This window comes from Kogia breviceps, chromosome 15, assembly GCF_026419965.1.
Source record: "Kogia breviceps isolate mKogBre1 chromosome 15, mKogBre1 haplotype 1, whole genome shotgun sequence".
In the NCBI taxonomy this organism is placed as follows: Eukaryota; Metazoa; Chordata; class Mammalia; order Artiodactyla; family Physeteridae; genus Kogia; species Kogia breviceps.
The window spans coordinates 69,692,505-69,719,724 of NC_081324.1; the positions used below are offsets into that span (position 1 = coordinate 69,692,505).

Genomic DNA, 27,220 nt, shown 5'->3' on the forward strand with positions numbered 1-27,220 from the left:
CTGGCTCAGTTAATTACTCTCTCCTTTGTGCTGCTATGGTTGAACATTCCTACATAGAAGCAACAATCTGAGTTCCCAATTATTTAACCCCACTATGATTCTGGCACTGTATTCTACATCTGAGATACTAGAGCGTTTCCAAATAAATGAAAGCCCGCTACACTTGTCTGTTTACACATACTCTCCCCTGTGCCCCTCCAGGGCAGGAACTAGGCCAAATTTCCCTAGGCAGGGTATGTGCTCAAGTCCCTTTGGGTTTCCTAAAATTCACATGAGCATCTCACCAGCTTGAATCTGCCAGGAAAAAGAGGCCATGTGACTTCAAGAAAGGAGCTCCTCAGACGTGACGGAGAAAGGGTCTGGGCACGGCAGAGCGAGCCCTGTGGTCGATAGCCACCTCCATCTTCCTCCAAGCCCCAGCATGAGCAGAACCGGGGGACCAGCGAGGGCCATAAATCCAGGATGGGCTTGCTAACCACGAACCCTCCCCTTGGTGCAAAATCAAACTCCTACTTAGTGCCAGCAGAAATACCAGTCACGGGCAGAGCTTCAGGCTTCCCAGAATGCGGGCGGTTACCCTCCCTGGAACCATCACAACCCACGTGCCACTTATTTATAGACCCAGAGGACCGTAAGGCTGGAAGGCACATTCAAACCAGCCACGCCTCCTTGGCAAGAGTGTGAGATGTGTACGTTCTGGTGCCTCAGGTAAGTTTCTGAGACTTTCGGATAATCAACTATTGTTTACATCTAATTAAGAAACTGGCCCCAGTTCACCTACACACCTTAGTGCTTCTGTGTCCAGCATCAGCAGATCCAACTTTGAATCCTGGCTCTGCTGGTAATGACTGTGTGACTTTTGGGAACTCACCTAACCTCTCTGAGCCTCGGTTTCCTTACCACATAATAGGAATAATAAAACCTGTCTCTTGTGGTTGGTGTGTGTCTCAGCAGAGGGAACACTGCTGATAGTTTTGTCCTCCCTTCTCTTCTAATTATTAATATGTTTCTTGGTTTTTATGATTATATCTTGTTATTGGTGTAATTTTCCTGGTTTGGGGATTCCTGTACTATTGAGCTTTCTAAATCCCATATCTGATTATGAAAACTCCTTCTAAGCTTTTGCTCTTTCTTGGCTTTATGTATTTTCTCAAGTGAGATCTCTCTGCTAAAATTCATTTTCCTGCCAATCTCCAATTTGATGCATCATCCCGATCATGCTATATTATGTTTGGCAACATAATGTGATGTGACTCTGGCTGCCGATGACGGATGGGCTACCCGTCAGCAAATGGAACAGCACCCAATTTTCTAAAGAGCATTGTTACAGAAACAAACAGGATGGCCTTTTAACTTGTATTGATTTATTTCTGAAGAATGAGCTCCTCTCTTACTTTTACAAGTGCTGTAATTAGAGGGTAGAATTACCTTTCTGGGGTGAGGGCTCAGCAAGCTTAACAGCGAGGGGGCTGTGGGGGAAGGGTGCAGAGAAAGGGCGGGGTGCAGGCAGCAGCCCCTGACACGGAAGTGGGCCAGACTTAGAGCAGGAAGCACTGAGGTTAAATACATTATAAATTCCTTCCTTCTCTCCTTCCCTTCTTCCTTCCTTCCTTCTTTCCTCTCTTCCTTCTTTCTGCTATACATCAATCTATCATCTTTCCTTTTTTTCTTATTTCTTTTCATCCATCCATCTATCCATCCATCCATCCATCCATATATCCAACCATCATTCCTTCCTCTATTCTTTCCTCTCTTTCTTCTTCCCTTCCTGATCTCTAGCCACTGATCCAGCCAGTCAGCCAGCCATTTATCCATTCATCTATCCATTTATCCATTCATCTACCCGTCTATCCATTCGTCCCTCCATCTATCCATCCATCCATCCATTTATCCATCCATCTATCCGTCTATCCATTCATCCCTCCATCTATCCATCCATCCATCCATTTATCCATCCATCCATCCATTCATCCATCTATCATCCTTCCATTTATCCATCCATATATCCATCCATCCATTCATCTTGCCTTCCTACCATCCATCCATCATCTTGCCTTTCTTTCTTCCTTATTTCTTGCCATCCTTCCACTTACCTATTCATCCATTCATCATCCATTCATCCATCCATTCATCTATCCCTATATCCATTCATCCATCTCCCCTCCCTCCCTTCCTCCTTCCCTCCCTCCTTCTCTTTTCCATTCAACATTTTTGAGGATGGTGCTTGGTGTGATATACAAGAGTGACTCTGAAAGACCAGGGTTCTAAGCCTAGCCCTGCTGTGTGATCTTGGGGAAATCAATTCATCTCTCTAACACTAGAGTTCCTCACCTCTCCCATCACTCTCCCCCTTGCTCGCTCCCCTCCAGCCACCCTGGAGCATTGCTCGTTTCCTCCTAGTCCAGGCACCCTACCACTTAGGGGGTGTTTGCATTTGTTTTCTTTCTGCCTAGAACCCTCTTCCCCAGATAGCCTTGGGGTTCCCTCCCTCCCTCCTCCCTGTTCTCTGTTCAGATGCCTTCTCATCAGAGGCCTTCCCTGGCCACCGTCTCCAAAACAGCAGTTCCTGTCACGCTCCACCCCACAAAGTCAGTTCATTTTATCCTTAGCTGCTAGCACCATCTGGCATACTACGCATATTACTTATTCAAGGACTATTTACCTATTTAGTGTCCGTTCAGCAAGACGGGGACAAGGGAGGGCCAATTTGAGGGTGCTTGTCCTGGTCACTGCTGTGAACGGGGGCTCAATTCCCCTGGGACCTCTCAGAAATGTTCGCCCAAGGAGCAGAGTCCAGCTCGTGTCCCACTGCTGAGGCTTGACCTTGGGGTGATGACTGACCCAGGGGTCAGGAATGCCACCCCCGGCAGGAAGCAAACACCTCACCATTTGTGCCTGGTGTGGGCCCTGTGGCCCGAGTCTAAGTTGCCTGGAACTGTCCACCCTGGCCAGGCACCCTTCTGTGGATGTTGCTATGGGAGCTTCCTTCCTGAGGATCTGCATCTGCAGGGAGAGACAGCTGCCCGGAACCCCAGTCTCAGCCCTGTCCCTCACACACCATGACCTTGGGCAAGTCACTCACCCTCTCTGGGCCTCAGTTTCCCCATCGATAAAATGGACAGGTTGGACCAGATCATGGTCTCCTACCTTTTCAAGTCCAAAAAGCTCTCATTTGAAAAGATCATTAAACCAATTGTATGGGCTCAGTGTTAGAAAGGTAAAAAGAAATAAACAAAACAAACAAACAAACAAAACAAGACAATGTAAAAGAAAAGGAGATGAAGAACTCAAGGAAAAGGAAACCTCTTGATATTTTGCTATTTTGATATTCTGAGACATTTCTATGCATAAATCCTCCTGGCCCCCCTTCTCTCCCTCCCCCCGCCCCTTCCTTCTCTCCCCTCCCCGTTATGTTCTGATTTCTCCTCCTCCCCCCACTTTCCCTCCCTTATCACCATCCTTCCACTAGAATGTAAGATCCACAGATGCAGGGATTTCTGTCTCTTTGGATCACTGTTGTATCTACAGATCTACCTTGGTGCCTGGCACATAAAAGGTGCCCAATAAACACCTGTGGTAGGAATGGATGGATAATGACCATGGAAGCTTAGTTACCCTTTACTGGACACCGACCATGAGCCAGGACCTGTGTAGGGCAGGGAGACTCAGGGATCAGTGGGACAGACGGCCCTGCACTTGTGGGGCTCACAGCATCCTCGAGACTCTTCTGGGATGGCAGAGACTCTTTGGAATTCCATCAACGAGCATTAGTGTAAATATTAGTGTAAAAGCTAATATCAAAACAAAATATGAAAGGACACAAGTTGAAAAAGCACGGAGATGAGACAGAGGCAAAAAACAAGTGGAGGACGATGCAGAATTCCTGCAGGTCCCTAGCCAGATGTAGATCTAAATGGACCCTGTAGCCCAGGGGTCTCCCATTCACATTATGACCCCGGAGGCAGAGGCGGCAAAAGCAGAATCCAGGGTCAGCTGGGGCATGGACACTAGGAGAGGGCACCGACACTTGCGAAATGGCCTTGAAGTCAGGGGGAAGCTGGTGGACCAGTCAGGGCCAACTGGGACCAAAAGAGCAGGAGGCCCCTGCCTGAGTGGGGGTGTCATGGGGGTCCCGGGCAAAGCAGCAGCTGCAGGCACTACGGCCCAGCGCTTTGGCACGTGGGATTTGGAGTCAGACAGCCCTGTGTCCCAATCCTGGCTCGGCTCCACCATGCCCCCTGTGTGAACTTCAGCATGCTGCTGGGCCTCTCTGAACCTTAGTCTCTTCCTCTGAAGAACAGGGGTCCTTGCCTCTCCCTGCTGGCTGGTTGGGGACGGAGGGCTGACATGCTCTGATGAGCCTAAGATCTTAGCACAGGCCTTCCCAACACAGAAGGTTAGCTTGTACTATTCATTCACGTTAGTAAACACAGGCTGGAAATACAGAAGAGGTGCCAGCACTGCTGAGAACAAATTCTCAGGTTGCGCTTGGCCAGGTTTCTTATTGATGGCCTGCAGGCCACCGTTGGGGGCATCTCTTCCTATATTTCAAAGCACAGCCCTCTATTGGGACAGGACCGTGTTACCATGAACACTCAGACAACCAGGCCCCACAACAGGGCCAGCTGACCCCAGGGAGAAAACTGTCCTGGAGGCTGTCCTATATAGTGACAGAGCAGGAGGCCAATAGCCTCGTGGAGTCCTGTGAAAAGACCAAATCACAGGATGCCATGTTGGTGTCCCCAGGGAGCATAAAAGCACATCGTGGAGTAGTTGTTGTGTAGCCAGACTATGCAAAATGAAAAACTCAGGAATATTCCAAAGCAGAAATTAATCTCTGCTCAGAGCCTTGAACCTGACCTCCAGTCTGGGCAAAACTGTTTGATTCTCATTGTGGTGGCCTGGAAGGGAAGACATCTAAACACTTAGAGGCTGGAGAAGGGATGACGGCTGGGGAAACGTCACAGTTTTCACACTCAGGATCAGGAGATACAAACCACAGAAAACCAGGACAGGTTTCTCCCACTATCCGAAAACTTCCGTAAGCCAAAACGGCGTAAAGCGAAGAAACAGTTACCTTAGGACACATCTTGCTCACCGATGCACAAAATAAGTAGAGATAAAGCACAGATGCTCATGGACAGAGGTCCAAAGCTATGGTGGCCGATGCTGAGATTCTCAGTGTGGATTCCAGGGAGGGAACTCAACGGTGCAAGCCGCCCTGCTCGGGGCTCATCCTATCTCTACAACATTTCAAAGCAAAACATATACTGAATGCAATTTTTGCTCTTCTCCCTTTTTCGTTAAAGCAAAACTCCTCTTGGAACTTCTTTCAGTTAGTGAAAACAGATACTAACGTAGGTGTTTCATAAAAGAGAAATGGCATAAAGCGTACTTTCTAAAAGCAGGGGATACCTGTATAAGTCGAAATGGGTTCCAATCCTAATCGGCCACTTAGGACTTTCCCATCTGCAATAGGGACCAGAGCAGTCCCTTTCACAGGGCTGGTGGAGGAATTCATGAGGAAGTCCTTGTATAGCACCGGCTTTAGTCTCAATCAATGGGAATTTCTGTTATCGCTCTCCCTGGATACATCTATTGACTGTGACACAAATCCTACCTCCTTACCCAGAAACTCCCACCCTTGAGCTCCGAGAGGCACTGCCCTGCACCCAGTGTGATTCTAAGCAGCAGGGCAAGATGGGATTTATCTTCTCCGTTTATAGACCAGGTGACGTAACCTGCCCTCCATCACCAACTGTATTAGTCTGCTAGCGCTGCTGTACCAAAATACCACAGCTCGAGTAGCTTAAACAACGGAAATGTGTTTTCTCACGGTTCTAGAGGCTGGAAGTCCAACATCAATTTGTGAGCAGGGCTGGTTTCTCCTGAGGCCTCTCTCCTTGGCTTGCAGACCTGGCCTCTGACTCTTTATCCTCACGTGGTCTTGCCTCTGTGTGCACTCCTGCTGTCTCCCTGTGTGTCCAAATTTCCTCTTCCTAAAAGGACACCAGTCAGATTGGATTAGGGCCCCCCCCCCAACTGCCCTGTTTTAACTTAATCACCAGTTTAAAGGTCCTGTCTCCAAATACAGTCACATTCTGAGGTTATGGGGGTTAGGACTTCAACATATGAATTTTGAGAGGGACACAACTCAGTATATACACCCAGCGTGTAAGTGGTGAACAAGGGGGGTGCCCTAGACCCGTGCCCTTTCCCTCCAGCTCTGCCCCCCACCCCAAGCCCTTTGCAAATCTTGTTCCAATGCACTCAAGCCTTCGCTCACCCCAAACCTCCAGGATTTTTCCATCCGGAGCCAACCTTCAGCATCGTTCAGGCTCCAGAGTTGCAGGCAATAACCTGCCTCAGCCACTGCGTGGAAATGCCAGCCAGATGCCTACGTCCTTTCATCTCACGCACGGAAAGGGATTTGCACTCAGGAAAAGTCCTCCGAGGAAGCTCGGTCTGCACACAGGTGCTGTGAAGCTGCTGTTTGGTTTGGGTTATTTATTTTTGCTTTGGTTCAGAGTCATCTTCCTTCAGACAGGAAGGGCTCCGATTCTGCTTGTCGCCATGCTGCTGGGTTTTTCCAAGCTAAGGAGACATTGTCACTCCCCCCTTCACCCCGCCCCGTCACCTCCCCCACCCCCTCTCCTTTCCTTTCCTTTCTCTCTCTCTCTCTCTCTCTCCCTCGTTTCTTTTTTACAAGGAGCCTGGAATCACAAATATATCGGGGTAGGACAATGTCTCCAGCAAAGGGGGGAATATTGGGGTCACCTTTTATTAAGAACAAAGCTATTGAAATGATGCACTCGAACATCTTGCTATTAGAGACTTGAAAAGTATTTCCCTCATTAGTGTAAAAGGGAAGAAGGGAGCTAGCAATCTTGTTGATCAGCAGTGAATTTATTTTAAACTGTCCATTTTCTGGATGTCAGAGGACGACTTTTATGTATAATCTTATTTCCAATTTCAACAAAGCACACTTCACTCATGTTCTGTGCGGATTTTTTCTTCATAGACAATAACCGATTATAAAAGCGGTTCTCAGCCACCCCACCACCCTGCATCTCGGAGTGGTGTTGACATATGGAAATGAATCAAAATGTAATACGCATAATTACAAGCATTGTAAGCAGGGTACAATTAGTGTCTCTTCAAACCAATGTTGTAATCAAAAGACGCCCCTAAAACAGTCCAAAAAGTGAGAAGCCTATCCGTGGGATGAGACACAGATTGGAAGGAAGTTTCTTTCTTTTTTTTTCCCCCTCTTCTACCATGTATAGAGATGCAAGTTTGCCTCATTCTCTTCCTTGGCGGGTGCAGAGAAATCAATTCTAATTATTTTCTCCACCCATCGAGTTGAACACAGACAAGGAAACCTTGCTTTAAAAATAAACCCAGCCACATGGAAGGGGTTTATCTTTTCTGAAGCTTGTATTTGGAGGGTGTCTTTGAAGGTCACATATCCCTGGGGAGGTGTCAAGTGACAAGGTGGTCAACCAGGATCATTTGGGTACAATTTTGTCACCAGGATGCCTTCTGTTTAGTCTTTACAAGGCATTTTGTGGAGTTGTTGGTTTTTTTAGTTGTTTTTATGGTTGTTAATATTTCATTTGGTTTTTAGATTGGATCCCTTGCCAATATGTAAAAATCAGGAGGGGTTTTTGTCAAAGATATGATTTTCCCCTCCCCCTGAAAAATTATATGAGCTGTCCACATATGACCCACACCCTCACAGGACACTGTCCCCTGGTGCCCAGCACCTAGAGACAGGGCAGCGTCTCCTGTTTTCCACACCCTCACCTTTGATCCTGTCCCAGGCCTGTAGGCACCTTATCCCCACCCCATCACTGAAGTAATGAGTCAGAGCAGCTCATTCACCCGCCATTGGCAAGAAAACCACCGTGTTCCAGCCACTTTATCTTTGCTTCATCCACTGCCTTTTCTATTCTCTTCCATCCCGCTGAAGTGCACTTCCCACCCGCAAGCTCCCATCATCCCCCTGCAAGCCTCGTTTTGGTGTCTCTGATGCCAGAACCTGTTTCCGACCACGCCCACCCATCCCCCCCAAACCACGACAGTCACTCTTGACCTTGTCCGTGGCTCCTCGCGTGAACTCTTCACACTGCTGTTAAATCCCACCTAGCCCTTCATCTGGGCACCTCTCCCTGGCCCGGAGCCCCTGGAAAGTGAGGTCCCTGCCTTTTCCATGGCTGCGTCCCAAATGCCTAGCATAGAATCTGGCGCATAGGAGGTGTGAAGTCCTTGTTTGGATTTCTGAATGAATTATTCAAGGAATGCTGCCTCTTTGTTGTCTCTGAAGTGAGGCTGGCAGGAGAGAGAAGGGGAAAGGGATGATTACTGAGAACTTACTATGTGTCTGCCCCTCAGCCCATGCTGCCTTATGAGAAGAAGAGAGACCGTTTCAAGCTTCCACCTCAATATTGCCCAGTTAGCAAGCTATTTACCCCTCAAAACAGCAAGCCCTCATTATAAAATAAACTCTGACGCCAGTGATTAAAACTCATACTGATATCAATGTGTACCCATAGGTATCAATACCAATTCCTACACCTACACATGCATCTGTATCTCTTATACCTACAATGTCTTCCATCTAGATATTATTTGAGCTGTGGGTTGCTCACAATAGCAAACATTTGGAAACCACTTAAAGATCCATCAACAGGGCACTAGTTCAACAACTGCGATGTAGTCAAATACTGGAACGTGCTGAAACCATGACTATTAAGGATAGTCATTTACTGACGTGGACAAAGAATCCAGCGTGCCAAGGCTAGGTCACACCATGACCAGAGACAAAGCTGATGCACAATTTGCAAACTGTTCTTCATCTAGAAGTACAAATGTGCAGAGAGATGTTTAGAACCATTTTGGCCAAACATTGAGTGGATTTTCTAGACGGGAGGCTCTCTGCTGACTTTTGTTTATAAGTTTCCATTCTCCTTACATTTAAAAAATATTAATCGTGATTTTTTTTTTTCCCCAAAGCAATAATTGATTGTAAATGCACTGCTCAGCCATCTCCCTTCTCTCCTGTTTGACTGCCCGCGCTTTCTGCCAGGCGCCTTACTGTCCCGCCACCCACCTCCAGCATGTGATGGGCTGGATTTGGGCCAGTTCTCTCCCGTTTTAGCAAATTCACACTTGACTCTGTTCAAGTTTTCGGTTCCAGGGGTCAAGGCCCCTTTCTGAGCTGGATTTTGCAAATATTTGATTCTGAAACACGGGCATCAGAAAGTTCTAAGGAGACGGAGCCATAGAAAGGATCTAGATGAATCCGCCTTCTGTGCTGATGGAGAAACTGAGACCCAGGGTGCTGGAAAGAGCAGGAAGTCAGAAGCAGGCAGGCACAGGCGGGTCAGCACCCTCGCTCTGCCCCTTCCCGGCTATGTGACCTTGAGTCAGTTCTTTCACCTCTCTGTGCCTGCCTCCTCTTTCTCAACTATAAACCTGAAAAAATAATTGCGGCCCCGGTAAGGGTCATTTCAAAGATTAAATGTGACCATGACCAGACCTGAGATTTTGAAAATGGAGAAACACTAGCAGATTAGAATTATCACCATGAACTTGAATCAATTTCCCCAACTATGAGAAAAAAAAAATATATATATATATATATAGTAAAAATTATAGTCATCAGGATGTCAGGGATCCCGAGGGGATAAAGCCATCACAGGTACTCGTGGATTTGAAGTCTCTACTGCTGGGCCGGAGAGTGTACAGGTGTGTTCTCATGTTCCCTAGAGTCCACTCTCCCCTCACCAATGACCTCAACTTCTTCACCCCTCCCAGCCCAGGGGCTTCTGGAGAGATCTGGGGACAAGCGCAGAGGGTGTCCCTCTGGGGCTCACCACCACAGCAAGTCATTTCTACTCAGCCCAGAGCCTTCTTTAAGTGAGGGAAGGTGGGGAGGGGAAGGCTGCAAAGAGAAGTAAAAATCAACTCCGGGTCAGCAGGGCAGCTGGCCTGGGGCCCAGTCGGGGAATCTCTTGGGAAGGGTCCCCACCCAGCCAGCTCTCCCACAATGCACCAGGTGCTTCTGCTGGTAAGAATGGGCTGCTTGGCCTGGAGGCGCGTGACCAGACTAGACGCGTGTCTATTCTTGAGAGCCGTAAGAGGAAACTCCTGCTCCGTGAAGTGCAGGCAGATAAGAGAGAAGCAGCCAAGGCCTGGGGCGTATTTTCCCCTCCAATTTTTTCTTTTGTTTTGTTTCAGTTCCCTTCTTATTAAAGGAAAGAAAAAACCTGGCACCCACCCCACCGGCCAAGGATAGATGGTGACTTGTGGACGTTTAAAGAGGATGGTGAGAATGAACCTTGAGATTCCAACACTGAAATCCCAAGGGTGGTCTCACCTGGGGTGTGAGTTTATGGGAGATGTTTAGTTCTTCTTTACTCTTTGCTGAATTTTCCAAATACAGGCACACCTTGTTCTGCCGTGCTTCTCAGATCCTGAATTTTTTACAAACTGAAGGTTTGTGGCAACCCTGCTTCGAGCAAGTCTATTGGCACCGTTTTTCCAAAAGCATTATTTTAAATTAAAGTATGTACATTGGTTTTTAGACATAATGCTATGGCACACTTAACAGATACTGTGTAGTGCAAACATAGCCTTTATATGCATTGGGAAACCAAAAATTTTGTGTGACTCACATTATTGCAATGTTTGCTTTATTGCGGTGATCTGGAACCATACCCACAATATCTCCGAGGTCTGCCTGTGCTTTTGCCATGACCAAGCATCTTGTTTATAATCAGAAAAAATAAAAGTTGTTTTTGAATTTCATTTCACATTTGCTCCTAAGTACAGACATTAAAGAGGGAAAGTGCATGTTTTCTGTGATCCAGGGACAAATGAGGTGTTGCTTATCAGGAGAACATGGGCCAGAAGAAGGTCATAGGTCCCCCAGTCTGCTGTTGGGGGATTGTTCTGGAAAACAGTTTGACAGTTTCTCATAAAGTTAAAATACACTTAGCATATAATCCAGCAATCTCACTCTTGGGTATTTATTGTAGAGAAATGAAACTTACCTTCACATAAAAACCTGTACATGGATGTTCATACCAGTTTCATTCCTAATACCCACAAACAGGAAATAACTTGGCCTTCAGTGGGTGAAGGGTGAAACAAACGATGGTACATCCTTTCAAAGGAATACTACTCAGCAATGAAAAGGAGCAAACTATTGATACATGTCACACCTTGGATGGATCTCAAGGGCATCGTGCTGAGTGAAAAAAAGCCACTCCTGAAAGTTCATGTGCTATATATGATTCATCTGGAAGACGGAAATATTCAAAGATGAAGAAAAGAATGCTATATATGAATATTCTCATAGTGACACAGTTATAGCTCTAAAGAACAGATCAGGGGTTGCCAGGCATTAAGGGTGGGGTGGGGTGTGACCATTTGGGGGTTGCTTGAGGGAGTTTCTTTGTGGTGATGGATGAGCTCTATACCTTGTTCATGGTGACAAGTACTCACATGTGATAGAATTTCATAGAACTATACACCCACCCCAGAAAGTTCCCATACAACTAGCGACATCCAAGTCAGGTTGTATTCAAGTTAATAGCATTGTACGAATGTCATTTTCCTGGTCTTGATAATTTTACTGTGGTTATGTAAAATATTATCATTGGACGAAACTGGGTGAAGTAGTACTACTTTTGCAACTCCTTGTGAACAACTGTAAACCATTTTAAAATGAAACAGTATTAAAAACATCTGACTCGTCTCTACTCTGATTTCTTTGTGTTGGTTTCATTCTTAGGCAAGACCTTACCTCATGGTAACTAAAAGGGTGCCAGCAGCTCCAAACCTACATCCTCCCAGTTTAGCAATTGTCACCGAAAGACCATCCCTCTCCCAATAGTTCCAGCTAATATCCTGCAATTGAACCTCACTTCTGTCATATGTCACATGCTCATCTCTGTCAATCGCTGCCACCAGAGGAATGGAATACACTGACTGGTAGGCCTAAGTCATGGCCAGACTCCTGCTCTCCCATAGCAGGCACAGAACAGCACTCTCAGAAGCATATGGGGACTTCATTCTGGAATAAAATGTATAAATGTATCTTTAGCAGAAAGGAGGACTGGAAGCTAGGCTGGTAAAACCAATAGATGTCCAGCAGAGAGGAAAATAGCATCATTATAAGGATAAAATATTACATGAGACAGTGCATGTAAAACGCATGGAAGGTGGTAGGCGCTTATTAGGAGATTAACAAAAGAGGTTTCCTCTGCTTCCCCTGGTCACCATTGCTGATGAGAAGAATCAGGTACGTTGGCGAATTCAGCCCCGCTTGCCATTTGCACCAGCTCCAGCTGCATTTCAGACAAGTGCCCAGCAGCACCTGGCTGCCTTTCTTACCGAGAGCTCCGCAATCCCGAGCCCCTTTCTACTGGTCCCAGTTGGACGTGATGTCTTTCCTACCAGACTACGTGCTCAGAGAGTCTGAATCTGACTTTCCTCTAAAAATGAGAGCCAGTCAGCATTAGTGGCATTGTGCCAGGCACGGTGCTAGACATCCTTCATTACAGTTGTCACCCTAACCCAGGGCAGATGGCATTGCTCCATTTTGCAGGTGGGCAAACTGAGTTCCAAGGGGGCCAGCACATAGTTTGGAAGTGGCAGAGGCAGATCTCAAACCCAAAGGCTCCAAACGCCATTTACTTTGGGCAGAAGAAACCCCTCATTGTCCCCAAGATTTCACCAGTGAAATGCAACCGGCAGGGCTGACCTCAGTGTGGAGCTCCTGTCCACCTGCTCCTCAGCATGGGCTGCTGAGGATGGGCTGCTATTTCTCTCTCTTTTTATGATGCTGATCTACTGGAGGCCAGGGCATTGATATCACTGTAAACCAAGCCCTCGGTGGAGCAATTAGCGGCACAACTGCTTCCTCTGTTCTGCTTTCACCAGAGCCCAGAAACAACATTTCATCCTGTAGGCTACATGCTATGCCAGGTCAGGGCACCCACTCTGCTAGAGCCAAGGAACCCTTCCTTGTCTTGCCTACGACATTATTAAAATAAAATCCACGTTTATTCTGTCCAGCCAGCTTGTGGAGTGCAAGTCAAGAAGCATCTTTTTGGTTAAGGGTGGGGGGCCAAGGAAGTCCCCTAGGCACTCTGTTCCCTCTCCACCTAATCTTTCCCCTTTCAATTCATACACACAGGTGCACACACAGACACACACATACACAAACACACTCATGTATGCCTGGGGACTATTTTGTTCCTCTTAATTGAAGTGACACGAAAAAGCTTCTTTTGCTTATCTTCATCTTTTCCATTTTTTTCCTGGGAAGGGTGGTTGCTATTGGCTTATTCTCTGTATGTGTGAATGTGTGTGTGTGTGTGTGTGTGTGTGTGTGTGTGTTTCCTGGTCATTTTTTTCCCCAACTGCATCTCCACAATGAGTCAAAATTCAAACACGTTCGGAAAATAAATAGTTCCAGCATCGCATTTGTTAAAGCCGGAGCCTGTTGTCAAGGGCAGCTTGGCTGTTAGGTACCCTGTGCAGGTCTCGAGAGAAAAATCATAACTCACCTGTCCAGGTTCTTGGGCTGAGCTGGGAGCATGCATTCCACGGCTCCCTCCAATGCACAGATTTCCTGGGGTCTTTGTTTCCTAGTGTGATTGGAGTTGGACACACAGAAGGGCTGACATATTTAGTCAAAACCGCCGTGCTGGGCTTCCCTGGTGGCGCAGTGGTTGAGAATCCGCCTGCCGATGCAGGAGACACGGGTTCGTGCCCTGGTCCGGGAAGATCCCACATGCCGCGGAGCAACTAAGCCCGTGAGCCATGGCCGCTGAGCCTGCGCGTCCAGAGCCTGTGCTCCGCAACGGGAGAGGCCACAACAGTGAGAGGCCCGCGTACTGCAAAAAAAAAAAAAAAAAAAAAAACTAACAAAACCGCCGTGCTTGGTGACTTCTGATCAGTTTAAGAAAATGTCCAGAGCTAGGGTTTACTGAGGCCCTCCTTTGTGCCAGCAACAGTGTGAGAGCTGGATCCACATTGGACCAAGTTTTTGAGGTGTGATTTACCCAGCAAGAAGAAGGGTGAGAATTACATGTACAATGGGCTCTTAGTATTAATGATAATAATAGCTAGCATTTATTTGCATACTGTATCCTAAGCAGGTTACAAACCATTACGTAGTATTAACATTTTTGGAGATTAACATTACATTTTAGTAATAATGTTTTTTTAATGAAAAGTAGTTCAAACATATAGGCAAGAATACAGAAAATATAATAAACACTAGATTTTTAAAAATCTTAACTGCATGCTCTATTTGCTCCAGATCTTTTTCTACTGGAACAAGACATCACAGCTGTAGCTGAGGTCCCTGTGCACCTACCCTGATCCCAGTGTTTTCTTCTGCTTTCCAACCAGGCACTTCTATTTGGAGTTTACTATGTCAATAGGTTTTTTAAATGTTTATTACACAATTATGTATCCGTAAACATGATATTTTGTTGTTCATGCAGGTTTTGAAACTTTACATAATTGGTATCTAGCTGTACATCTCCTTCTGTATTTTGCTGTTTTCTTCCCACTTAACATAGATTATCACATTTAATCCTCACAACGGCCTTAAGAGGTTGGCACCATTTTACAGATGAGGAAGGGGAGGAACAGAGGAGATAAAACCCTTACACTAACATTTCCTTATGCTAAATATGGGTCTAAACTATGACTTGGTAGTTCCACTCCTAAAAAACACGTATTTAGGGACGCCAAAGATGTGCACACGAATGTTCATAGGATCTTTATTTGTAAGAGCTAAATATTAGAAACAACCCATATGCCCATCGACAGAAGAATGGATAAACACACTGGTGAAGTCACACCATAGAACATTGTAAGTCAATGAGAAAGAATGGGCTTGTGCCGCCGCAGCATCGTGGATGCATCTCAGACGTGATGCTGAGTGAAAGAAGCCAGACCCAACGGAATGCAGTGCGTGGTTCCATCTGCATGAAGTTCGGAAGCAGAACTACGTGATGACAATAGAGCAGTGATTACTTCTGGGGACGGAGGGCAGGGCTGACTGGGAGGGCCAAGGGCAGGGGCTGCTGGGCTGCTGAAAGTGCTCTAGAACCTGATCTTGGCGGTGGTCACACAGGGTAGGAGGATGTAAAAAGTCTTCAGGCTTTGCATTTAGATTTATGTATTGTTATCGCACGTGCACTATGCCTTGATGATGATGGTGGTGAGGGCAAATCACTTGCTGGAGTCGTACAGGTCATCTGTGGCAGAGCCATGTTAAACCCAGACAGTCAGACTTCTGACTCCGCACTTGACCACGCCTCTGGATATTTGTGAAGCGAAGGTAGAAGAGCAGACAAAATTACCTGCCCAAGTTCACACAGTAATAGAAAAGGTAGGACTTGACCCTGGTTCCATCTGACTCCCACATTCGTACCTCTTTTCTTTGCCTCTGACCCCTGCCAGGGACAGAGCCAGGGTTCTCTGGGTACCCCATTCTCTGTCAGCGTGCTGACGACTCAGTTTTCTGCTCCTTGTATAACTCATTTACAGAACGTGTCCACGAGCAGCTCACAGGTGGAGAAACGGAGGCTCAGTCATGCACCCCCACGTGACCGGACCCCCAGGTTCCCGTGAGGCCCCACGGACAGAGCGTGAAGGCCTGGGGTCAGTCAGATCAGATCCTGCCGAGAATCCCAGGCCGGCCGTCACCGTGTGCCTCGGTGTCCCCATCTGCCAAGTGGACGTGGCAATCCCGGCTCCGCAGGGCAAGGTGAGTGTGAAACGAGGCAGTGCCCAAAGAGCATGCACACCGTCAGCCACCTGTCTCTCTTCCTGACTCCTTGGCTTCCCCGGCCGTTCAGGCTTTCTTGTTCATCGTTTGGTTGACCTCTCAGCCTTCTTGCAGCTTTAAGATTCTATGATTTATGGCATTTTATGCAAACGTCGATTAAGCACTCAGCTCTGCACACTGCAGGGAAAAAGGAGGGGGGAGTGGGCTGGCATGGTCCCTGATTCCAAATGGGTAACAATAATGTTGACAGGGGAAGTGACAAGTGGCAGGTCAGCTGTCCCCTCTTCTCTTGAAACACCCTAGGCGACCACACTTTGCTCCTGCAGGATGTGAAAGGGACGGCCCAGCCTGGGATGGGTTGGGTCCCCGATAGGAATTAGCACAGGGGGCCTGGGCAGTGGGGAATCCTCCCCCAGGATGGGTACCCCTTTGCAGCAGGGCTTTATTGAACGTTCTACTCCACAGTGCCCTATAAAACCAAGAGGGAAAAACAAGAGCCTTCACTTCACAGAGCTACATAAAATAACCTTAAAACGAGCATCCATAAATGCGGAGCTAGTAATTATTTGCATCTAGTTAACCATGCAACAAAATGGAATAAACGCAGCTCCATTAACCTTATTTTAAAAGCGCTTTTTGGTGATTCATGTTTATTACACGGTTAACATTTAAGAGAGTGGACGCCCACCACCGTTTCTGCTTTGGAACCCTGTACGGAAGAAAACACGCACTTGTGGGAAAGGGAAGTACAACAGATCCAGCAGAAACATTTCTACTTTCCCAACCCCTGCCCATAAGAGACCTTCTTCGTCCAGTCCCTTGTTCAGTTTACAAGTATGTATTGAGCATCTGCTTTGTCTCCAGTACTTGGCGAGGTACTGGGGCTACAGCAGTGGGCAAAAAGGGCCACCAGCCTCAGAGAGCTGATATTCCCATGAGGCAAGACCTGGGAAAGCAAATCACTTCCACTGTGAAGCGATCTGGGGCCCCGACCGAAATCTCTACCCAGCGACTTCCAAACTATCAATCCCCATCCTCACCAAACTATCAATCCCCATCCTCACCCCACTTTTACTCCTGGCTTTTAGCATCCACGGAAGACAGCCACCGGAATCTACTAATGCCAGGATGGCTGCAAAACGCTAGTTTTGTAACTCCATTATTTCTCCGTACTTATTAGTTGGTTGCCTACTGCAGAGCAGATATGTGCCTTCTCTTCTGTGCATCTATTTATTATCAGGATGGCTTCTTACTTTAGTCGGTGGTCTGTAATCCATTACTGAGGTCACACACACACACAACCACACAAAAAGACTCAGAAACTGTTCTAGAAGAAATATCTGGGCGTCCAGAAGCAACTCAAGAAACGTGATATCTGCATAATCCTGGATTGGGTCTAGCCCTGGAGATGAGGATGGGGAAATAGTTGTAAAGGGCTTGTTGGGACAATTGGTGGGCTTCGAAGGGGATTGCGGTACAGGCTAACAGATGACAGCGACGGTAAATGGCCTGAATTTGATCATTGTGCTGTGGTCATGTACGAGGTTGTTCTTATATTTAGGAAATACACTCTGAAATATTTAACAGTTGGGTGACCAACAGTCCCAGTTTGCTCACGACTCTGAGGGGTCCCAGGGTGCGGGGCTTTCAGTGCTAGAGCTAGGAAAATCCCAGGCAAACCAGGAGATTTTGTCACTCTAGAGAAGGGAATCAGCACTCAACTTACATCATATGGTTCAGAAAAAAACTATTTGTATATATTGTATATAAGTATATATGTATGATATATACCATGTGTTATATATTAGTATCGACTATATAGTTAATACTATACTAACATATATATTCATTATATACATATGTCTAATACATAATATGTTATTTATATTCATATATTAGCATAAGTACATAACTATATATTAATATATTAGTAATATACTAATACATATATTAATAAATATATCAAATACTTTATATATCTATAGTATATCTATAATATACCTATAGTATATGTAGTGTAGTATATAGAGAGATATATATAATCTACTTCTATGTATCTAATCTATTCCATATCTAATTAATATATACACATATATAGTTAAATTTAGTGAGAAAATCAAGAAATGTGACAATTGGTGAACGTCTACAATTGGTGAAGCTGGTGAAAAGTAAACAGAACTCCTTTGTAGTTTTATTAGTTTCCTGGGGAGTACTTTGCTATAACAAGGTACCCCAAACCGGGTGGCTCAGAACAACAGGAATTTCCTGTCTCACAGCTCTGGAGGCTAGAAGTCTGAGACCAGGGGTCAGCAGAGCCCTGCTTCCTCTGTACCGTATAGGGGAGGATCTTTCCTTGCCTCTTGCAGGTTCTAGAATCCAAAGATGTTCGCTGGCATCACCCCGACCTTCCCATGGCCTCCTCCCTGTGTCTCTTCCCTCTGTGCATGACTGTCTCTGTCCCCACATTTCCCTTTTTTATAAGGACACAGTCATGCTGGATTAGGATCCACCCTAACGACCTTATTTTAACTTGGCTCCTTCTGTAAAGACCCTGTTTCTAAACAAGGTTACATTCTGAGGTATTGGGGGTTAGCACTTCAATATCTTTTTTTGGTGGCGGGAACACAGTTCAACCCATAACAGTGCTATTCTAGCAACTTTTCTATAAGTGTGAAATTATATCAACACGGAAAGTTATAGAAGTCATACAAACTGGATGATACCATTCACCGTCTGTGGCCCCTCCGCAGAGTCCCCCAGCCCACAGGGCAGGCGTCACAAGCCCTGTGGGCTCTGAACTATATCAGGCAGGACCCCAGCTTGGCTCACTTCAGGAGACTTTGATAAAGAAACTATTTCCAAGGGTGGAAGAAAGCCCACAAGGACCACTCCACGCGCCTGGAAGGGACCAGGGGAGGGAGCCGGCCGGAAGGTCCTCTGCAGGTGTTCAGACAACACCTTGCTTATGGTGTCCCTGCAGCGGGGGAGCTGCAGGAGTCAATACCCCACCCCAGTTTCCTCCAACCCTTCCATCTACTACTGTCTCCCCATAGCCTGACGAACCTGAAGCCATGGATGCTGTCAAAGCCACGGGGTCACTGCCCTGAGCACCGAACGCGGTGGAGCAGGGTGGTGAAGGGGCAGGGGTCATGGAAGGTGCTGACACTGAAGCCACACCCGCCTCCTTGGGGACCCTCACTCTGGCTCCCTCCTTCACTTAGCCCTCCAGGCTTGTGCGCAATGACACCTGCACTTCCTCGGCCCCCTGAGTTCTCCCACTCCGTCCCCATCTCCTACCTTGGCCTCTACTCATAGCAACCTACATCGCTCATCTGTGACCTTGATCAAAAGCGAGCTTTACGGAAGCAACATAAATTGGAATGGATGAAAAAGATGTGGTATATATACAATGGAATACTACTCAGCCGTTAAAAAAAAACCCGTGAAATAATGCCACTTGTGGCAACATGGATGGACCTACAGATTATCATGCTAAGTGAAGTAAAGACAGAGAAAGACAAATACCATATGACATCCCTGATATGTGGAATGATACAAATGAACTTATTTACAAAACAGAAAGAGACTCACAGACACAGAAGAAAAACCTGTGGCTACCAAAGGGGAAAGGGAAGGGGAGGCATAAATTAGGAGTTTGGGATTAGCAGATACAAGCTACTATTTATAAAATAGATAAACAACAAGGTCCTAGTATATAACACAGGGAACTATATTCAATATCTTGTAATAACCTACAATGGAAAAGAATCTGAAAAAGAATATATATATATATATTTATATAACTGTATCACTTTGCTGTATACCTGAAACTAACGCAATATTGTAAATCAGCTATACTTCCATTAAAAAACAAAAAACAAATTTTTTAAAAAGTAAGCTTTGTCATCATATGATCACCAGCTCCAAGCTGTGTCCCTGTCCCGAGCATAAGCCCCACAAGGGCCAGGACCATTGTGTCTGCTTTGTTCCCTGCTGCAACCTCTTCAGACCAGGTCTGGCGCGTAAATGATGTGTGATAAAGTTACTGAATGACAAACAGAACGAGGGGCTGGGGCGGAAGGAGGAGACTGTGAAGTTACCCAAAGAAAATGGCAGAATGGGGTCAACAACCAGGTTCCCTGAAGCCCAGGCCAGTGCCTGCAGCCGTCCCCCAACCCATCTGAGTCATCTTCTAGAAGAGCTACTTTGGGGGCCCTTTAAAAGGCACTCTCGGGCTTCCCTGGTGGCGCAGTGGTTGAGAGTCCGCCTGCCGATGCAGGGGACACGGGTTCGTGCCCCCGTCATCCAGGAGGATCCCGCGTGCCGCGGAGCGGCTGGGCCCGTGAGCCATGGCCGCTGAGCCTGCGCGTCCGGAGCCTGTGCTCCGCAACGGGAGAGGCCACAACAGTGAGAGGCCCGACTACCACAAAAAAAAAAAGGCACTCTCTGCAAACCTTGTCAAACGATTCAATAGCAACTGCTCAGAAGGAGACATGTTGTTGCTATTTTCTTTTGTAAGGTGAAGTGTTTATAGAGATAAACTCAAGCTCAATTTGAACATCTCCAGAGAGAAGAAGCCAGAACCTTCTCGGGGAGGGAAATGGAGAGTGAAGGTTGCTATGTAGGTGAATTGGGAAATACATACGAGAGGCAGGCAGAGAAAGTCTTTAACTGAGGGATATTTCGTATTTATAAGGATGCAGACGCTCAAATTCTCACTCCTTTTTGTCTACGGAGTTAGATATGTACATGTCAGCAAAAATTAGCCAATCCATGTAAGATGCATAGTGTAACCATGGCTCTTCATCTTTAATGCATAATTTAGAATGCTGATTCTGTGGCTGGAAGTGTGGATAGAGCCAGATGATGTAGGGCTGTGAAGACCATTCAGAAAACTCCCAAGCAGAAGTTGGAAGGAGGCTTGGTTGCAATGTTCTAGAGCCTTGCTACTCAAAGTGTGGTGTGCGTACCCATAGCATAAGCATCCCAGGGAAGCTGGTTAGAAATTCAGATCCTAGGACCCTCGGATACATGGAATCAGCATCTTCTCTCTGCCAGGACCCCCAGGTGATTGGTGTGCATATTAAAGTTTAAGAGTGCTGGTCCATAGGATATTAACATATCAACCAAGAAGGACTTTAAAGGAACTTTATAGCTCTTGAGATCTCTGATTTTACACTCCTGTCTCTTCTTATTTAACTTTTCCCTGGAATAACTGTCTTTTAAAAATCACCATGAGGGTACAACAAGGAAGCCCCATTCCCAGACACACTGGGTTAAATAATCCAGCACAGGTGGCTAAAATAAGATCACTTTACACTCATTGCCCTGGCAAAGCAGAAAAAAACAATTCAGACTGTATTTCATAATAACCACTAACCTGGTTGAGGAGGGAAGATCTATTGCCCTAGAGAACACTCACTAATAATGAAAAAGAAATCATGCAAAATGAGTAAACCAGTATTCAGCCACCTCCCAGTGAAATAACGGATTCAGGCAACATTATTATTTGGTGTTAAAATCATTAGGCATATGGTTGAGGGAGATTTGGACCCCTGTACACATGCCATTTTATCGTCTCAAGGGGAAACACATACGTGCATGGTGGAGATGACACTCATCCTCTCAACCCAGGGCCAGTTTCATTTTACGTCACAAAAAAAGGGTCATGCAGAAATCACTGTTCTCCTGCGGCTATAAGAAGAATGCAGTACTCCCGGTGAAAGGCTCTAGTCATAAGAAGTTACCATGAATCCTTTCAGCCTTTAGAACCAATGTCTGGCCTGTGAAATACAGGGGATAGGGCAACAAGACAAATGAAACCAAAGAGAAGCACCAGATTAACCCAGAAGGAGGGGCATTCTGCAGAAGGGACTCAAAGGGAGGCTTGCGGGAAAGAAGGGGGATTTGGATGTAGACTAGTCATTATATAAGAGTTCATGGCAATGTGGGGGTGGGAAACTAAAAATGCAGGTTACAAAGCCTGACAGCTAGTATGATTACATTTTAGTGAAAGACAGATGGATGGATGGATAGATAGACAGATAGACAGACAGATAAGATGGATGGATGGATAGATTAGATAGATAGATCAAATGGATGGATACACACATACATACATAACTAAGGTATTAACAAAGGCAATCCCTGGGAAGTAGGAACATGATGTTTTTATCTTATTTTTTGCTTATCTCTTTTCTCTAACCCTCATGATGCCTATTTACTGTTTTTCAAGTAGAACATGTGTGCAGACGTGCTGATGGCATTTAATTCCCGGCATTTGCAAGTAGCCATTTAGTCATTCACTCACTTATTCATTCATTCATTCATTCATTCACCCAGGCACAATAGTTCGAGTTAGCTATGATGTCGTAGGTCTAGGGATGGGGTTTCACTTATCAAGATAAATGACTCCCATCTCTGCCCTTCTGGTCCTATTCTGGTCAAGGATACAGATATGTGGTTATGAAGCTGATACATACTTGAGGGTATGATGAGCACGGAAGTAGTGAGATGTACTGACTATGGAGGATGGGGACCTCCTCCACGGATGCCAGGAAGGGAAGGTGGGGTGGGGATGGGGTGGGAGATGACATTGCAGAGCTTAACCTGACCTTTGCCTCTCTCTCTTACTTCCATTATTCTGACCTTTGAATTTCTGAAGTGCACCGAATTCCTTCCTACCTCAGGATCTTTGCACATGCTGTTCTCTGGGTGTGAAATGCTCAGAACTATCCTCAAATAAACACACACACACACACACACACACACACACACACACACACACATATACACATATACATGCACACACTTTATTTCTACCAATTTTACACCTACTTATCTTCCAGCTCTCAAATTTAATCACTTCCTGTGGAGTTCACTCCTTGACTCCTCAAGCCAAGCCTCCTAGCATTTATGCCCACAGAACCTGTTCTTCAGCATTTTGTAGGATATTCTATTAATCTATTTATTTTGTAATTCGTTGTTCAAAGTCATGAAAACAATCCCACGTTTTGTTCATTTCCATAACCCTACATCTTAGGACAGAGCCTAGCACAGAGCAATTTATCAATAAATATTTGCTGCCTAATGAAAGAACAAATTGTTTTAACAGTGTGCTTCTGGAAAAGTTCATACCCCTGTTTTTGTTTCTTTAGTCCATTTCGACTAAAACAGGAATAACAGCACCTGCTGACATTTACGGAGGACCTGCCATGTGCCTGGATCACTGCTAACAATTATACACCCATTATCTTGGGGAATATCGTCAGCAACCTGTGAGGTAAGTAATAGTAATATACCCATTTCGCAGGGGAGAAAATAGAGGCATTTATAGGAAAGTCTCAATTTCTTATAAACTAGGGGGCTCTTTGCAACTCAGCTCATCTCTGTAAACTTCAGTTATTTAAAGTGATGGGTTTAGTAGCCCATACATATGCATACATACATATCCGTGGATCAGAGACACAGCCCATCTCTGAGACATCCATGTCTGTGAAACAGGATAATGCCAACAGTTTCATGGCCATTAAGTTGGCTAGTTGTGCCTGGAACCTAGTGAGTACTCAGGACACACTTGGATGAGGGCTCCTCTGCGCTTTTAACTTTCAAAGCAGAATCCCTGGCAGACGGCCATGCTTTGAAATTCCATGGTGCAATAACCATGAATCACCCCAAAGTTTCCAGGACACAGGCTAGTTAGCTTCTTCTGCCCAGCCTCGTTGTGCAGGGAGACAGGGAGACCTTGGACGCGGTCACCAACTCAGGGATCTTGGCTGCAGACAAGAGCCCAGAGCTGAAGGGCCCTCCTGCCGACCTTGCTGAAAAGACCAGTAAATTCAGCAGCCAGTGTGTCTGGCCTTCCCACTTGCTTCCTCTAAATCTCCCTCTAAGTGGCAGGGCTCTGGCCCGGCTGTCCTGTCTGGGCACATTTCCTTCATGTCAGAAGAGAGTGGTGCCAGGGGCCTCCAAGGGGTTGGCGGAGATCTCATTTTTCCCACACAGCAGTCCTCTCAGGAGCAGCTTCTTTGCTGCCTGATTCAGCTTTGCTCAGATACAAGCTGCAAGCACTGGGGGCCTGGAGGAGATCTGACAGTTTCCCACTTTCTAAGTTGCTTCCTCTGACTTAACTCAGAGTTTCAGGAAAGCCCCTGGAAATAATGTTCCAGGTGCCCAGCTTTCCCTGGGGCCTCAGGGAATCAGTCTGCAAAGGAGCACACGGGGAGGTCTGGTGGCCCTGGGTCAAAACTAAGGCCAGGATGCCTTACACAAGTCCCCCCACCCTCCAGCCTCAGTTTCCTTGTCTTTACATTGGGAGAGCAACAATGTCCACCTCACTGCGTGTTGTGAGGATCAAATGATTCATGAGTTCTTGCCATAATAAGTAGTAAGTGCCTACTGTATACCACACACTGTGATTTCATATCTGACACATATCATTTCGTTCTCACAACCAATGTGGAAGATCAGGGGTTTTTTACCCCTCTTTATTGAAAAGTTGTAACTAAAGCTCAGAGAGGTCAAGTAACCTGGTGGAGATCACAGAGCAGAGCTGGGATTCAAACTCAGGCCTGTCTAACCCCAGAGACTGAGTTTTACATGCTGTGAACCCCCTGAGCTCTGCTCCCAGCTACTCCCTGCTCTAATCCTTTCTGCAGAGTGCTGTAGGCTGTGCACTGTTACACACATGATGAGAATCACGATGGTAACTGTTTACGTTTATTGACACCTGACCATGACGTTACATGGATTATTTCCTTTACATCTTTTAGTTATGGCCTTTATTTTGATGATTTTAGGTTGGCCTGCACCAGAAAATGAAGGATTTTCAAAACTGACAAAAGACTCTGATCTTCAGCCCATAGGGAGCCATAGCAGGTTTGCACACGAGACCCTGATGTGATCTGACTGGCTGTGCTGGGTGGGGATGGCTCTAGCTGCCAAGATGAAAATGGATAAGAGAGCCCAGAGGCAGGGAGGCCAATGTGGAGGCTGGAGCAATCGGAAAGGATGGAGACTAAATGTGACTCTTTGTTCCTTCTCTCTTCCCAGGATATGGGGTGTCCCAGAGAGGCCTGGCTGCCCCTGTAGCAGCACCTCAGCCCGCAGCACCCCTCTTCTGCCAGCCAGCTTATCCTAGCTCAGATCACAACCCACAGGTCCCCAGGCTTAGAGCATTCTGTCAAGGTGGGTCAGAAGAAACTCTGCTTCGGTTGGCCCATGGGATTTGTAGGGTGTATCATCCTGAAGAGGCACAGAACATAGCAGCTGGGGTAAGAGGGAATGTGGGCCCAAGGAGAGAGAGCCGTGGGTCAAGTCGGTGCCCCCAGGGAATATTAGGGGACATTTTTTGCTTATTACAAATTTTGGGGTGGCGGATGCTACCGGCATCTAGTGGGCAGAGGCTAGGGATGTTAAACACCTTATAGTGCACCGGACGGCACCCCCCCCCCCGACAAAGAATGATCCAGCCCAAATGTCATTCGTGCTAAGGTTGAGAAGCCCAGGTCTAAGGCTGGGCTCCCCTCACTGGGCTGTGGAGTGGGGCCTGGGTCCACAGGGATCAGCATGTCTGTGCAGGGAGCATGGCCAACGTCAGCAGCAGAGACACTCATAGCCAAGCCTGCCCACCTTCCCTGCTAGATGGCTTCTCTGCCCTGAGCAGGGGCAGAGGTGCCCCCATCTCTGAACAGACTCCCCACCCCACTGTACCATCCCCCCTGGGTATTTATCTCCCTGACAGCCTCAGTCCCGCCAGGGGCAATCAGCTCCCAGAGTCGTTGACTCTGCTCGGGGCTGGGGGCCTGCAGGGAGCCCACTGACTCATCACTGTGTTATGGGGACTGCGGCTGTCCCCGGCTCTTACCCCTCCCTCCTCCAGCTCGCTGGGGTGGTCCATGGAGGCTGAACCGGCAGTAACTGTTCCTCCCAACTGCTGGGAAGCTGCCAGCAGCAGCAACGTGATAGCCATCTCTGTCCCCCCAGAGACGCTGTTGGGACTGCGCTGTGACTGTCGGGGGCTCAGGGACTGGGAAGTCGTGTGAGTAGGGCCGGAGGGTCCTGCTCTCCCAGGCCAGGAGACTGAGTCTCTTTGTGCCAGATTGAATTTCCCTGTCCACTCTGAGTTAGCACTTCCCAGACGCTGCCAGCCCCTGGGGGCTCACAATGGAACCCGGGGGTCTGAGGAGCTTCTTCCCATTGTAAGGAGCCTCCACATCTGGCCTCCTTTATCTCCTGTCACCTGAACATAGCTCAGGACACACAGCTGGTCCCAGACTTGGTGCTCAGCGTTCTTTCCCACATGCCCCGGAGGCCAAGCTCACCTGAGGGCAGCCAGGTTTCAAACTGAAGAGCGCCAGGCTTCAAAGCCCTGGGGCTGATCACATGTCTCCCTCAGAGCCCATTGCTGAAAGAGGAGTGGCCAGTCCAGTCTCCTGTTTGTTATTCTAGAACCACAGAGCAGCCTAGAATCTGCCAGTGAAGGGGTGTTGGAAAGCACTTTGCATGGGAATCCCAGCAACTCCTTTGCAAAGTGCTTTCCCACTCATTGCGTCTCTCAGTCCCATCACAGAGAGCATCCTTGTCCCCAGTGCACAGGTGGGAAAGCTGAGGCTCAGCGAGCAGGTTGAGATCATCAGGATCATTCAGTTACTAGACAGCCTCCCCGCGCCCCCCAACACACCCTGACTTCCTTATGATGCCTGATTCACATCCAGGACGCAGCTTTCTCCAAGCTCAGTAGGCCGGCCTCACTGATTAATCCCGACCCCAAACTCAGGCCCTCGAGGCATTCCTTAAACTCCTCTGGGCATTCCCAGAAAGAAAATGTCATTTGACTATATATGTATGTATAAATATGTGTGTGTGTATAAATAGATATATAAATATGACACAGGAGACCTTCTCCAATATCTAAGATGAGCTTAAGCCAGGATTCTATTTGAGTGTCTGCTGAGACCATTTTGTTAGATGCCAGCACGACTGAGGACTTAAAATCAAGGAGAGAGGCCGAGGACAGAGGGTGAGGGAGGATTTTCTCATTGGTGGTCCCTTCACTATCTTTTTAGAGAAGTCTTAATCCCTTAAATCACTTTTATTAATCTCAACAATCTTTCCAACATCAGTTACATACTTTTTATCTTGGTTAAGCATTTTGGTGAACTCAGAGCTTCTTGTCACTTACGGAATTTTCCCCTCCGCTTAAGGCACCTGCTCTTACACATTCATTCTCTCCCTCTCTCTCTCTCTCTATCTCTCCCTCCCTCCCCCCTTCCTCCTTTCCTCCCTCCAGCTAGCCTGTTAGAATCCAAAAGTCCTTGAATTTCAGAGCTAGGAGGAACCTTTGAGACCACCCAGCAGACATTTTGCATTTTACAGCTGGAAAGTCAAGGCTCTGAGATG

The 27,220-nt window shown here is 46.8% G+C and overlaps 1 protein-coding gene across 2 annotated transcripts in view; it reads right to left on the reverse strand.

Annotated features, from left to right (window-relative positions):
* LOC136792672 (uncharacterized) overlaps positions 1-27,220 on the reverse strand; it is a 390,674-nt gene that overhangs the window by 123,154 nt on the left and 240,300 nt on the right. Inside the window, exon 6 of one of the 2 annotated variants that reach the window (XM_067014857.1) lies at positions 13,581-13,910. In XM_067014857.1, coding sequence (XP_066870958.1) covers positions 13,581-13,616 — 36 coding nt within the window. In that variant the 5' untranslated portion in view covers positions 13,617-13,910. Of the gene's footprint in view, positions 1-6,286; positions 6,361-13,580; positions 13,911-27,220 lie in introns of those variants that run through there. The other variant, XM_067014856.1, reaches the window with a different exon arrangement.